Genomic DNA, 13,939 nt, shown 5'->3' on the forward strand with positions numbered 1-13,939 from the left:
TGAGAAGCTACCCACTCCCAGGGAGGGGGAAGGGGGAGATCCAGACCTACCACCCCAGCGATCCACACCCCAGTTCTGAGGCTGGATGTCAAAACAGGCGAAAAACAGCCGACCGGAGGGAGAGAGGGATGCCGGGGAGCCTCCGGGTCTCACCCAGAAAATGGAGTTTTATTACATTCAATGCTGGTTTTCTGGGGGGAGCCCCTACGGCTCCCCGGAGCTAACTACCCACAGAGGAAAAAAGAGGGACTTACCCAGGAGGCGGTTGCTGCTCATTCCTCAACCCGAAGTCGAGACAACTGGCTGCAGCCACCCACAAAGCGAAAGTCCTGCTGAAAGGCATCCACCGCGAAAGCCTCGCAGGCGGGCAAGGGCGCCACATGGAATGGGAGACGCGAGACCACACCGACGTGAAGATGTCCATGTCCAGAAGTCCGTACGTCGACTCATTTCATTGGCCAAACCAAACCCCAAGAATCCAGCAGATGAGCCACTCCCCAAACAAACCAAAGAATCCAGCCAAACCCAAAGATTCCAGCAGATGAGCCACTCGAAGGGACCAACTCCAAAGGACATGGACCTAAAAGAAGCCTCGTGGTTCTGGCAATGACCCACTGGAGAACAGTCCGAATGGAGCCGGATGGTAGAGCCCTGAGTGACCCGAACCCTCCGAAGTGCAAACTCGACAGCCACGAACTCCTGAACCGTGCTGTGAGCCCGATGGACGGACGGACCTCACCATCCCCGGCTGGCCTGGTGAGCACTGGTCACAAAGCCCCAGCCGAGAGATGACCAGTCCGTGAACACATTGAGCGAAGGCTCGAGGAGGCGCCAAGGCAAAAAAACAAAAGCCCCAAAAACCCTATAGCATGCAGAACAAAAGATCAAGATGATCTTTGCAAAAGATCAGCAAAATAAAGAGGAAGCCGGTGACGCAGCACCAACATAAGATCACCAGAGGACGAACCTAACGATTGCGAGAGAAGCGGAAGAGGAGTCCCCAAAGGAACCAAACAGACACCGAAGCCAAACCCGATCCGGCGAGCAGACCAGTACGGCAAAGTTCAGGGGTTGCATAGATGGCGGCGCAGCGACGTGATGTCATGCTAGTTTACTAATTTTGTTTGGGGGAGTTCTGTCTACTCGTTCAGCTTTCGGTAGCAGTATTTTCACCAGAATAGGGGTTTATTTTGGGGTGCCTACCTTCCTGGGTGCCTGTCCTGGTCGATGGCAGACATAGAATGCTCCCAACCACAGGTGGGTTTCTAAAGGCCATTGCTCCTCCTGCCTCTCTGAGGGGGCCAGGTTCTGGCTTGTGGTCCCTGGTAGGCAAGAACTCCAAGCACCTTGACTGATGCCAGAACATTATACATATCCATTCAGCCTGGATAGCTCTGGGGAGCCTACAGGGCTCCCCCCAGAAAGCCCTAGAAACACAGTGCAGGACACAATGTTTTCCACTTTGTGCACACGACCTAGAAACTATAGTCCGAGAGACCAGGGCACCCCTCCTGAAATATAAAAGATGGGCCAGAACTCTGGAAGAGACAACCCTGGGAGTATGGACAAGTTCTTTGTTTACCTGCATTGAAAAGTTTAGGTGCATCTAGATTTTACACTAAACAAAGCTAAATTATTTACACAATGAAATCTGCTAAAATGTGATAAACCTATGAGAAAAAATTGAAGCCATACAATGGGATCGAACTTGTATCCTGTCGGTAGTGCATGTGGCAGAGGAGTTCATGGATGCTGGTTCAATCTCATTGTACAGCTTCAATATTTTCTCATTTAATTACATATTTTCTAATATAAAATTTTCCCTGACGACAGTATTAGTTCTAATATTACTGGGTGGATATCCACCTGAATGAAGAACTGTGCCTGCACAGATCAGGAACTTACAGTTTCCACAGTCTTCACACACAACCACTGGACTCTTGCCACCCAACTCCATTGTAATGCGCTTCAAATTTGATATACTTGCTGCTTGCATTACTTTGTGCCCCACTGCAGTAGAACCAGTGAATGCTACCTGTGTAAACAGAAGTGTTTCAGATTGTAAAGCTGAACTGTATAATTGGCATGATTATGCAAGAATTCATATTCACTCTTCAAAACAGTCAGAGCTCAGCTTTGAATCTCGAATCCTAGGCGTCCCCTGTCTGTTTTTTCCCAATGCAATGTCAACATGGACAATATTATTCAGGGTATATGCAGCAGATTCTAAGAATGAACAAGTGTTAGTAACCTCCGAGGTTGAAAAAGTGCTGAAGAAAAGCATCCAGTGTTAAAAAAAGGGTGCATTAAATATAGGAGAACTTACAGTCACAGACTGTGTATCTTCAGACTTTCATGAAAGAATATAAATTAAAATGTTGAAAGCCAGGTGGGAGTGTAGAAATGGCATGGAGGAATGGGGGTGAGGGGAAAACATGCTTCATCCAGCCCTTGCTGCGGTGGTGAGCTATGGGTCAGTGGCTGGAAGCAGATGTGATTCCTAGATGTCATGTTGGTGCTATGTTGCAGCATATATCCTTATAAACAATTGTGGGTACCGACCTGTGAGATTTATATTTATTTAATTTATATGAATTTATATAGAATTTATATTTACGTTAATTTATATATTTCGATAGCAATTGGTAGGATGTTAAGTGGACTGTATTTCTGCAATAATCTCACAAATCGATCCACTACACATTAGGGGGGTTTATATTGAATTTATATATATGCAGCCAATCAAACTACAGTATTAAACTACATATTAGTATACATTGAAGAGGTTCCTTATCTTATTATACAGCAAGGCTTAGTCCACCAGATATAACTAGGATGTAGACACCAAATTATCCTCTTTGAGGTAGCTTCCATCACCCAGTAACTGATGCACAAAGTTTGCTTCCTCTTCTTGACCTGTCAAAAGGGTGCTAGCTTTGAAGCTAGAATCCTAATATATGACAGCTATATCAGAGAAAACACTGTACAATGAATCAGAAAGACCAAGGTTTAATTACCTTTTTTTAAGAGGCTGTTCGCATTCTAATTGGTACGCCCTATCTACTGACATTAATGGCCAAAAATTATTAGATAAATGGGTTTCGGCAGAACACTTTCCTTGCATTTGTTGACAGCGTGTTGATAATGACAGACTTTTGGTTTCCATAACACTTCGTCCAAGATAAGTTAACAGGAGCCGAATTTGCTCCCGTGCGCCTCTGGTCTAAGAACAATAACGGCTGACCACTCCCTCACCACTGACGCCTCCCTTACTTTGTAGAGATGTCAGTAACTGATTGAATGGTCACATTTACTCTATTTTAATACTGATAATTAAATTAATTTATATGAGATGTTTTTATGATGGTAAAGTCCAAAGACTAATGTATTTAAGAATAATTCCCACCATAATAGGTGGTGAATTTATAATAGTATGTGGCAATGATATCCCATTTTCTATAGACGGAAAGTTCCACTGCAAGTTACATTTTCTATGGGGAACTTGTGTATACAATGGCAGCAACATTATATGCCTGTATGTAATATGATTAAATGGTGTCGGATTTTCCGGCAACAATGTAGTGTGGTGCTTCTTGAAATTTAGCTAGCTGTGATTTATTATTTATGCATTATACTTTTAGCCAGGTTAGTTAGTCCAGAACCCCAGTACGTACTGATTACAGTAGCCAATGTTAGTGAATACTCCCAGCACCTACACTTGTGTTCACCTAAGCATGCTCTCCCCTACATACTAGGTAAGGTCTGTATATGTCTGTTCCAACCACTTGGCACTTACTCTACTTTCTTTACAAGTACAAGTGGGCTGGACTCTCGTACTGTTACAGAAATCCCAGACTACAGTACAATACTTATATCTGTAGCTGAGGTGTTTCTGTGCCATTGAAATCTCCTGTTATGTTGCTATGACAATTCTATTATTTATGCTGTGTCAAAATTCAGTGTCTTTTATTTCACAGTCCCAATTTAAGTGTTCTGAGGTTATAGGTAATTGTATTTATATTCAGCCTTGTGGCCTGTTGATAATGTGAACTCCTCTGTGGGAATAAATGAGGTGCTCAACTCTTAGTCAGGCTATCCTGGGGGTCACTAGCTCTGAAATTCCAAAAACTGTGGAATGTCTCTTAAGATCTTAATCGTCTCATATTTTATTATGTAATAAATGTACATTTTGATATAGTTATAGAATTTTTCTAAGTAATTTTTGGGGAAGCCCCATGGTGGCTCCCTGTAGCCATCTTGCTGAGATTGCTCAAATTTACCCACATTAGTTGCACGAGTTCATTTCGTCTACAGGGGACCAGACCCAAAACCTGGCCCCTTCACATGGTATGCAGAGAGTAAAATGATACATTCCACCATTTCACTGGTAAATCATGAGACGGTAAGCAAAGTTTTACAGACAAATGCTGGGTTCACAAGATTCAAAAGCTGCTAAACTGTCAAATAACTCCCCAAACAATACAAAATAAAAAAAAAGAAAACAAAACTACCTAAATCCCATTAGTACCGAATGCTACCACCAGGCAGCCTGGAGCTCGGTCCAGTGACAGCTAACATCTGTTCATCCCCTATATAGTGGATGAATTATAGTACTATAGTGGACTACATCCATAGTGTAAAGCAACGCAGCAGTGCTCCTTTTTTTGCATCATTTTGCAGAAAGTTCCAAAGCTTCTAAGCTAAGTACTGGCCATCCTATGACTCGTCTGTGGGGCCATTTTTGCTTGTGTATTTTTTCATTACAACACTCGCTTCACGTGCATGTTTTTTGTCTGGTTTTGTTGTGTGAACTTGGCCTTTTTTGTGCTCTGAACTGTGTGTGTCCAGTGGTTACTTTCCTGGGTGTTTGTGAGCATTGTCCTTGCACTGACAGAGTTCATTGGAGAGTCCGATCCAAAGCGCCTTGGTAGGCAGTCGTGTTGCGAGCACTCCTGGATATTGTGAATTTGTGCTCAGCTGCTCCAGTGATACAGTACCTTGGTGTGTTGAGGAAATGGCAGAGGTGATCTGCCTAAGTGAAAGACGACCTTGTCCTAGGTCTACAGAATACGAGAGCAAGGATGACAGACAAGATGATTCCAGGCCATTTCAGGTAGCAATGATCAATGTTGGAAATAACCAACAGTTTATTCTCCCTTAACTCCTAATACTAACATTTACTAATAACACTAACATGTAGAATTAATATCGTTGGTGTTTCTATAGTAAGGCATAATTTTTCCAGAATCTTCCCAGCCATCATGACGCCGCACGTCAGATATCAGGCTGAAACATGTAATCTACGCTGATGGGAGATTTATAGAGCTCAGTTAATTGTCCATTCTTTCTAAAAATATTGTTTATTATGAAAGAAATAATCATTTCGCGTACTTATGTGTACTGGACTCGACCATTCAACCAAATTAATTATACCAGTAAAAATTACCGAGATGTAAATTAAATACACGTCCACCCTTCTCCTTTAATTTGTGTAATATTAATTAAATCTATTGCCTTGAGAGAAGAGGTATTATTATTCAATATATTTATTTGTGACAATAGTATAAGTCATACTCACTTATTTCCCTAAATAATTACTAGTAAATCAAATTAGTTTAAGCTCGAGATCGCTATGGGCGTCTCTGCGCATGCGTGTCCGAGCGTCAGAGGATGAAGAAGGGGTCTCTCTACGACACTACTCCGCCACGAGCACACGCACATCTGCAGGCGGCAGCCATTGTAGTTACCAACACGTGGTCGTACAGTGTTAATTACTGTGTAATCTCGCGTCTGAGAAGATAATTATGTCCCATAATCGACCTTCAACAGCAGTGAATGTCAGGGACTATCAGACGTGATATCGGGGAATGTAAATGTTTCAACCTACATTAAGTATTATTTTTGGATTTGAGTGCACTTAGTCTAAAATTATTACTGTAGGTAGTTCTCCATTATGTCATCTACTGACCACAAACCCAATGTTAGTTTCATTCCACGTTATTCTCAATTTCTCAATGAATAGTGGAATAATTTTCTAACCTAGTCAAATATTATTGCATCTCTGTGATTGCAGTGTGTTGGTGAGGTCAAGCAGAGAAATTCTTCCTTTACACACGACATTCCCTACTGGTGTTTCATCCATTATTTGGGCGATGTGATCACGTCTACGAGTATGCGAACAGTCAAACAGGTTTAGTGAAGTCTTCTTACAGCTAAGCCTTACTGTCTTTCTTTTGTAGATTTCCTTTGATTAATGCTAATATTGTCTCTAATATGTGTTCTGCATTTATTATACATATGAGATTCTAAGATACATTTAATATTTGTTGCCTAGAGTGTAGCAATTTTTACACACGTAATTTCCTATGATTTGCCAATATGTCATAGGCTTGATTATCTCAATATATTATAATCACATAGAATCTACATTTAATTTCTGATTCTGTAATCTTTAATGTTATAATTAATCAACTGGTGATGAATCAGCACCAGTTCCTAGATATATATTAATTTCTAGTAATACCCCCCAATGTTGAGTTTGAGTATTTTAACTCTTAATTAATTATTATTACAGTCCATTTATGCTCTTCAAATAATTACCAAATTACCTATCATCCATAGGCACTGGTATTTCAGGGTCAGCTTTATAATTCATTTATATTTTCCCTCTTTTCTCAAAAGTGAGTAGTCCTTCAAGTATTTTGAAACTTCTTAATTAAATATTATTATATCAGAGTTAAAGTTCCCATTCCCCAACAACCAGAAAGAAATGTCAATATATTCACAGACAGCTTAGTGACATTGAGAGTGAAATCGACAAGAGATTGAAAAAGTGCAGTGATCTATGAGAGGTGAATCCAGGGATTCAAACTCGCAGACATTCTCAACAGGAAACCCTCACCAGAAGAATGCTAGACACACAGATTAATAGAAGGAAGTGGCTGTTATTTCCTACAATGTGTCAAATGAACTTTCATCAAAAACTGGAGTGGACGGTTCATTTGGCTAAGGAATTTGGTGAATATGAATTATTATTTAAGGAGGGTGTTTACCAGACCTACATAGCAGTTGGGACAGTAAGAAGCAGTGGAACACCTAATGAAAGTTGGATAAAGGATATTGTTATGGATACTCCAGAAATAGGTATGATTTACACCAAGGTAATAGTTTTTAAGTATCCAACTTATTTGGATTCTGATTTTCTTTATCTCAACAATAAAAGTGTTGTATGGGCTAAGAGGAACATTGTACATGGTGAAAAACAAAGCCAGATTATTGCCTTGTTAAGGGTGAGGCTCCAAAAAGACATTTTGTGCAAGGACTAGGATACAGGAAATTGGCAAAATATACTGAGGAGTCAACACTGCGTGAAGCGGTCTCGTTGAGGACATATGGCTTGGAAATGTCAGTTTGACCCCAGATGTGACAGTACTGTAGTACAGAGAAGCCTCTAATGAGAAGACAATATATTTCAGTTCATGCAAGGGATATCACACAAAATTAACAGCAGATAAGTGCAAAACACTGAAAAATTGGCTAAAATTGAGCAGTTCCCTCCAATTTTAAAACTTAAGAAAGTTAGGTACAGTATTTAAGAGTTACTATTAGTAGCTGTTGCATAAGTTCCACCCTCAAGTGACTGCACTTCAGGAGCTACTATGAGAAGAGAACCCATTACCATGGAGTGGTGCTCCTTTGTTAATGTTTTTTAGTTTTATCATTGACATTCTAAGCATTTGTAATAGTTAAAATACTGCCACAACACAAATCAGTTTTTACAATTATATATAAAAAATAGCCATTCTTCATGTGGCTGCCATCCAACACATTTTAACAAGCTACATAATGCTGCTAATTGTTAGACAAACCTATTTATCTTTCAATGTTATCATTAACCTGTTTCCTACATTCATAATACTGAGAAATTCGCCTTGAAACTATGAGAGCAGTAGTGTACAAAACAATAATGGTAACTATAACTAACCTTGTCAATATCTGGATGCTTTGAAATAGCATGTCCAGCGATCTCCCCCATGCCAGGCACAATGTTTACTACACCAGGTGGGAAACCAGCCTGTAACAAATCAAGTTACTATATGTACTCTTATAATTAGAAATCTTTTACTAAATGTACAAAATTTGAAAGCAGGTAATGTCAGTGAACTAGATACTGATAATAAAACAATAATATTAAGGGTGCTTCCTCTACTCAAGGTCCTTTTTGGCTACAACTCAACACTTATTTCTCAACTTTAGTCATATCTGCACCACAACAGCCATAATATTACCCCAACTACTTCAAGCTAGGGTTAAACTCAAGTATTGAAGTTTACTAATCAAGGAAAGTATCATGTCATCTAAAACCTTTCATTTAAAATGCAAAAGTTATTACACAAGCTATACACACTGCCACACACCTATCACTAACACACATGTCATAGTACACCAAATTTAGTACAACTTTATCATGGTATTAGTAAGGTAGATCTAATATGGTAATTTGAAAAAATGACTCCATATAATTACAACAGAGAAAGGTTGAAGCAACCCTATAGACCAGCATTACTCAACTGAGGTTCTGCAGAACCTCAAGGTAACTATTTCAGGGGGTTCAGCAAAAGATAGTGATTAACAGGCTAATTCCAATCATATGCAAAAGTATTTTTTAGTCATTTTTGTATTTAAATTTTCTCATTTAACCAATATCAAGAGAGAAACTGCAAGTAAGGAATTAATTATCAAACGAAGGCACCAAGTCGGGGAGACTATGTAGCACCATCAAAAGTCGCTAAATATCAGTAAGGATGCCAGTACGAGAACAAAAGCGCATAAGGCGAACAACATCTAAGGTATCCAATTCACCAGATACTGTCGAGGGACAGGTGACCATGAGGGACAGTTGGAAAGCAAAGACACTTGCACATGCATATAGAAGTACAGTAAGTTCATAATAATCTTCGGGTGTTTAGCAAAGGAAATTATCAACTCGGGTGGACAGAGCAGCAAAAGAGGTGAAAATCACAGAGAAAATAGTAGGTTTAAAAGAAGGCCTAAATTCAAATGAAAATGTCAGTGATTTTAGGAGAATAGGAAAATATGAGAAAGACTAGAACTGCCCCTTAACCCTCAAACCGCGCATATCATATATAAATGATATCAGTGACAAAACCGAGACCGCGCACATCATTTATATATGATTTCGTGTCTAGCGCTATAATTTAAACGCCCCGCCTGGGATAGGGGCAGCTATAGTACAGCCACAACCGATAGTTGCCAGATGCCACCTAGAAAAAATTCCAGGCCAACATTCTTGGGTGTTAGAGTGTCAGTATTGAGCAAGCCACCAAGGCTGGCGCATGCAGCACGAGCTCGCAGCACCTCTGTTCAGCTTGTGACCACAGCATCGCCTACAAATGCCATAATATATATGATACTGCTATTATTTAGCAGTGATAGTATTACTGAAGCCCCCTGACTGTGATAAAACTGACCAGGATTCTGATAATAGCAGGATTGTGGCAATATTTAGCACTGTGCTCCATGGAGGGAGGAGTAAGGCTGTGGAGGGAGGGTTATGGCGTCGTCTTCTGACTGTGTGTGGCCACCATTTATTGACTGCACTCACCATACCAGCTTAGTGGTTCGCTATGGTGAACACAAATGTAGATACTTATATATAACGTGTGTATAGTGTGAGATAACAGCGAGAGGAGTAGGTTGGGAGCCGCCATTTTGGTGAGGGAGGAGCGTCGTCTGCACGACTTGGCATGTTGTTTACTGATGGCCACTATGGTCTTTGGGCACCATACCAGCTTATGTGTACAGGTATGGTGAATAAAACAGGTAGATACTTATATATAATGTGTGTATATACCGTAATAACACCACAAACAATATTGTTGGAGGAGAAATATTAGTGCGTCTGGCCTTGAGGGCTGCCACCGATCAGCTGACTGTGTGAATAGCTACGTCTTTGTGCCTTTACTCACCATACAAGCTTAGATGTACAGTTATGGTGAACAAAACATGTAAATACGTATATATAATATCTGTGTATAGTGAATAAATGCAAAAACAGTATTGTGGGAGGAGAATGAGGGTGAGTGAGGTGGTGTTGAGGGAGGGAGTAGCAATGAGTGGCTCGCTGGTGTTTGGCGGTCACTCCTCGTTGCTTTTTGACTCACAAGACCAACTTAGTAGTTTGTTATGGTGAACAAAACATGCAGATACTTATATATAACCTGTGTATATAGTGTAACAACAGCAAAACTATTTGTTTATTGTTTTATTAACATAATAATTGAATCACTAATATGCACACCATAATTTTGAGTACAGCGATGGTTCACACATTTTATTATATAAATATACCACAATTCACTGTATGGAATAATATTACTGCAAAAAAACTAAGAAAAAATCAAAGACATTGAAATAATTAGGTAATAATATATTTGTGGCAACTGCCGTCTGCCAGCTCGGGTGGAGTAGACCTCGTCTGGCGAAGGCTCTGCCAACGCCCCTTTTTGCCACACTTCCCTACCCTATTGCGGCTAAAATATGCCACCTATGATTTTTTTGTTATTTTTTCCGTGATCAAGGAACAAAAATGAACACTTCTATAAGACGAAAGAATTTTTGGATTTTTTTTTTTTGTTGCGCCTGTAGGTGTGAATTCCATTTGGGCCCCTAGCGGTTTGAGGGTTAAGGGTGACGTTTCTTAAAGTGAAACATATGACGGAAGTGCTTAGAAATTACAGTGTGATGAGGTTGGCACACTTTGGTCAATAAGACAAGACCTCTCAAAGGAAGACAGAGAAAAGCTGAAATTGAACCCCATTGAAGTAAAACGTCCAAATGGGAATAGGAAAAAAGAAGACAAATTCTTTTTTTCTACAAAGTGTTAGGGACTGGAAAGGTAGTAAAATGATACATAAAAACAAGGCAACAAAATCATTAGTGGAAGGAAAAGTAAAGAACAAAGGGAAAGGGAATATGTTCCTGAAAATTGACTATACCAACAGAGATGGTGTGAAATAAAAAATATTGGCATTGCAAAATATAATTCAGTTTAAGGTCCCAGATATTGTCGCATTAACAGACAAAACTTTAAGAAAATATTTCAAATGAAGTCGTTTTCCCAAGGGGCAACTCAGTTTGGAGACATGACAGGAAAACTAGGAAGGAAGGAGGAGTGGCTATGCTAGTGAAAGAACATCTGAAGAAAAGAGAGTTAATACTTGACAACCCTCGAGAAGTTAACATAATGGCATTGCAGGTCTGGAATCAGGAAGATAAACTGATAATTGTAAATGCCTACAGCCCACCAAAAATCAACACATGGACAAAGGAAGAACTGGATGACAAACGAGAGGGCCTTATAATGGTCGTGAGAAATTATAGTACAAGCAGAGAAAGATAAATTACGACTGTTGGTACTGGGGAACTTCAACTTTATAGGCAATAGACTGGGAAGCCTACGAAGCAAAAACGGAGGACATTTGGACAGGCAGATTTGTAAACCTCATTCTGGAGACATTCTTGTATCAACATATCAAGCAGGCCACAAGAATGAGGGAAGGAGATGTTCCATCAATACTGGATATAATATTCACCAGGAAGGCAGAAGAGGTATTTGACATCCAGTACCTTCCTACCTTGGGAAAGTGTGATCATGTCCTGTGGGACATTAAATATGCTTTAAGATATAATCTAGAAGAAAATGGGGACATTGAAACAGTTGTTAAACTCTATTTCAAGAGAGGACACTACGGGAAACTTCAACAAAAAATTAATGAGTGTAATTGGACAGACTTGTTGCTAGGCAGAGAAGTAAATGAGATGTATGCAAAATTTTGCAAAATATACGATGAAGGGGCATAAACATTCATACCAAAACAGAGATACAGGACTAGGAAACAGGATTGGTTCAACAGAAATTGCAAGAGGGCCAGAGACCAAAAGACACAAAAATGGAATCAATATAGGAAGAGGTCAACCCCCAAACATTCCAGTGACACAAAGATGTGAGAAACAACTACACGGCAGTGAGGAGAGAGGCAGAAAGAAATTTTTGAAAAGGGGATAGCGGACAAATGTAAAACAGAACCAAGCCTATTCTAGACTTGAGAATGGTCCAGGACGGACCGAAACATCATCGTCCCTTCACTTTCTAGTCTGGTCTGGCCAACATACTTCAGGCACATTATTGTGACTCATCGCCTGCAAGCCTATTCTACAAACTCAAAACAACAAATTGCAGGTAAATGATAATATTCAGAGGATGAAAATGAGAAACAGATTCACAGAAAATTAAAAAGAAATGTGTGAAGCATTAAATGAAAAGTTCCAAAGTGTGTCTGTACAAAATGCAATCTTCTGGGAACCAGACACAATAAGAATTCCAGAGAACAACATAAAGCACATAGAGGTGTCTAGAGACGAAGTGGAAAAAATGCTCAAGGCGCTAAATAAGATCAAAGCAGTTGGTCCAGATGACTTTCAACAGAGTTCCATATAAGAGACTCTTCTGGAAACGAACATATTGGAGGGGTGACAGGTAAGCTTCTAACATGGATGAAAAATTTTCTAACTGATAGAAAAATGAGGGCAGTGATCAGAGGCAATGTATCGGACTGGAGAAATCTCACAAGTACCAAAGGGTTCAGTTCTTGCACCGGTAATGTTCTACATAAACGATCTTCCAGATGGAATACAGAATTATATGAACATTTTTGCTGATGATGCTAAGATAATAGGGAAGATAAGTAACTTAGATGATTGTCATGCCCTTCAAGAAGACCTGGACAAAATAAGTATATGGAGCACTACTTGGCAAATGGAATTTAATGTAAATAAATGCCACGTTATGGAATGTAGAATAGGAGAACATAGACCCCACACAACCTATAAATTATGTGGGAAATCTTTAAGACTTCTGATAAAGAAAGAGATCTAGGGGTGGTTCTAGATAGAAAACTATCACCTGAGGACCACATTAAGAACATTGTGCGAGGAGCCTATGCTACACTTTCTAACTTCAGAATTGCTTTTAAATACACGGATTGTGAAATACTAAAGAAACTGTTCACGACTTTTGTTAGACCAAGACTGTAATATGCAGCGGTTGTATGGTGCCCATATCTTAAGAAGCACATCAACAAACTGGAAAAGGTGCAAAGACATGCTACTAAGTGGCTCCCAGAACTGAAGGACAAGAGCTACGAGGAGAGGTTAGAGGTATTAAATATGCCAAAACTAGAAGACAGAAGAAAAAGAGGCGATATGATCACTACGTACAAGACAGTAACAGGAATTGATAAAATTGATAGGGAAGAATTCCTGAGACCTGGAACTTCAAGAACAAGAGGTCATAGATTTAAACTAACTAAACAAAGATACTGAAGAAGTATAAGAAAATTCACTTTTGTAAACAGAGTGGTAGACGGTTGGAACAAGTTAAGTGAGAAGGTGGTGGAGGCCAAAACCATCAGTAGTTTCAAAGCGTTATATATGACAAAGAGTGCTGGGAAGACGGGACACCACGAGTGTAGCTCTCATCCTTTAACTACACTTAGGTAATTACACACACTCAGCTGTAATTCACATACAGTAGTTTAATTTCAGGGACAGGCCTCAGACTGATCCTTGGGGTCACTATTTGTTACACCCCTCTCATCCATGATAACATTATAATTAATGTCCTCCGTACCTCTTTAACAAGTGCACCTATATACAGAGAGCTGATGGGTGTGAGTTCTGCTGGTTTGAGAATGATGGTACAGCCAGTAGCAAGGGCAGGTCCCCACTTCCAGGCCAGCATCATAACTGGATAATTCCAGGGAATGATTTGCCCAACTACACCAACAGGTTCTCGTTGAGTTAAGCACATATAATCTCCATCTGTTAGAACATGAGTTCATTTAATTAAACAATTTAA

General features: G+C 39.9%; 1 protein-coding gene across 7 annotated transcripts in view; it reads right to left on the reverse strand.

The window, feature by feature from the left end:
- LOC123755962 (aldehyde dehydrogenase X, mitochondrial) overlaps positions 1-13,939 on the reverse strand; it is a 149,254-nt gene that overhangs the window by 30,823 nt on the left and 104,492 nt on the right. For all 7 annotated transcript variants that reach the window (XM_069300242.1, XM_069300240.1, XM_069300239.1 and 4 more), the window contains 3 exons: positions 13,712-13,902; positions 7,985-8,074; positions 1,906-2,035 (listed from right to left, as the gene is read on the reverse strand). In XM_069300242.1, the coding sequence (XP_069156343.1) occupies positions 1,906-2,035; positions 7,985-8,074; positions 13,712-13,902 (411 nt within the window). The remainder of the gene's footprint in view (positions 1-1,905; positions 2,036-7,984; positions 8,075-13,711; positions 13,903-13,939) is intronic.

Source organism: Procambarus clarkii, chromosome 43 (genome assembly GCF_040958095.1).
Source record: "Procambarus clarkii isolate CNS0578487 chromosome 43, FALCON_Pclarkii_2.0, whole genome shotgun sequence".
Taxonomy (NCBI): Eukaryota; Metazoa; Arthropoda; class Malacostraca; order Decapoda; family Cambaridae; genus Procambarus; species Procambarus clarkii.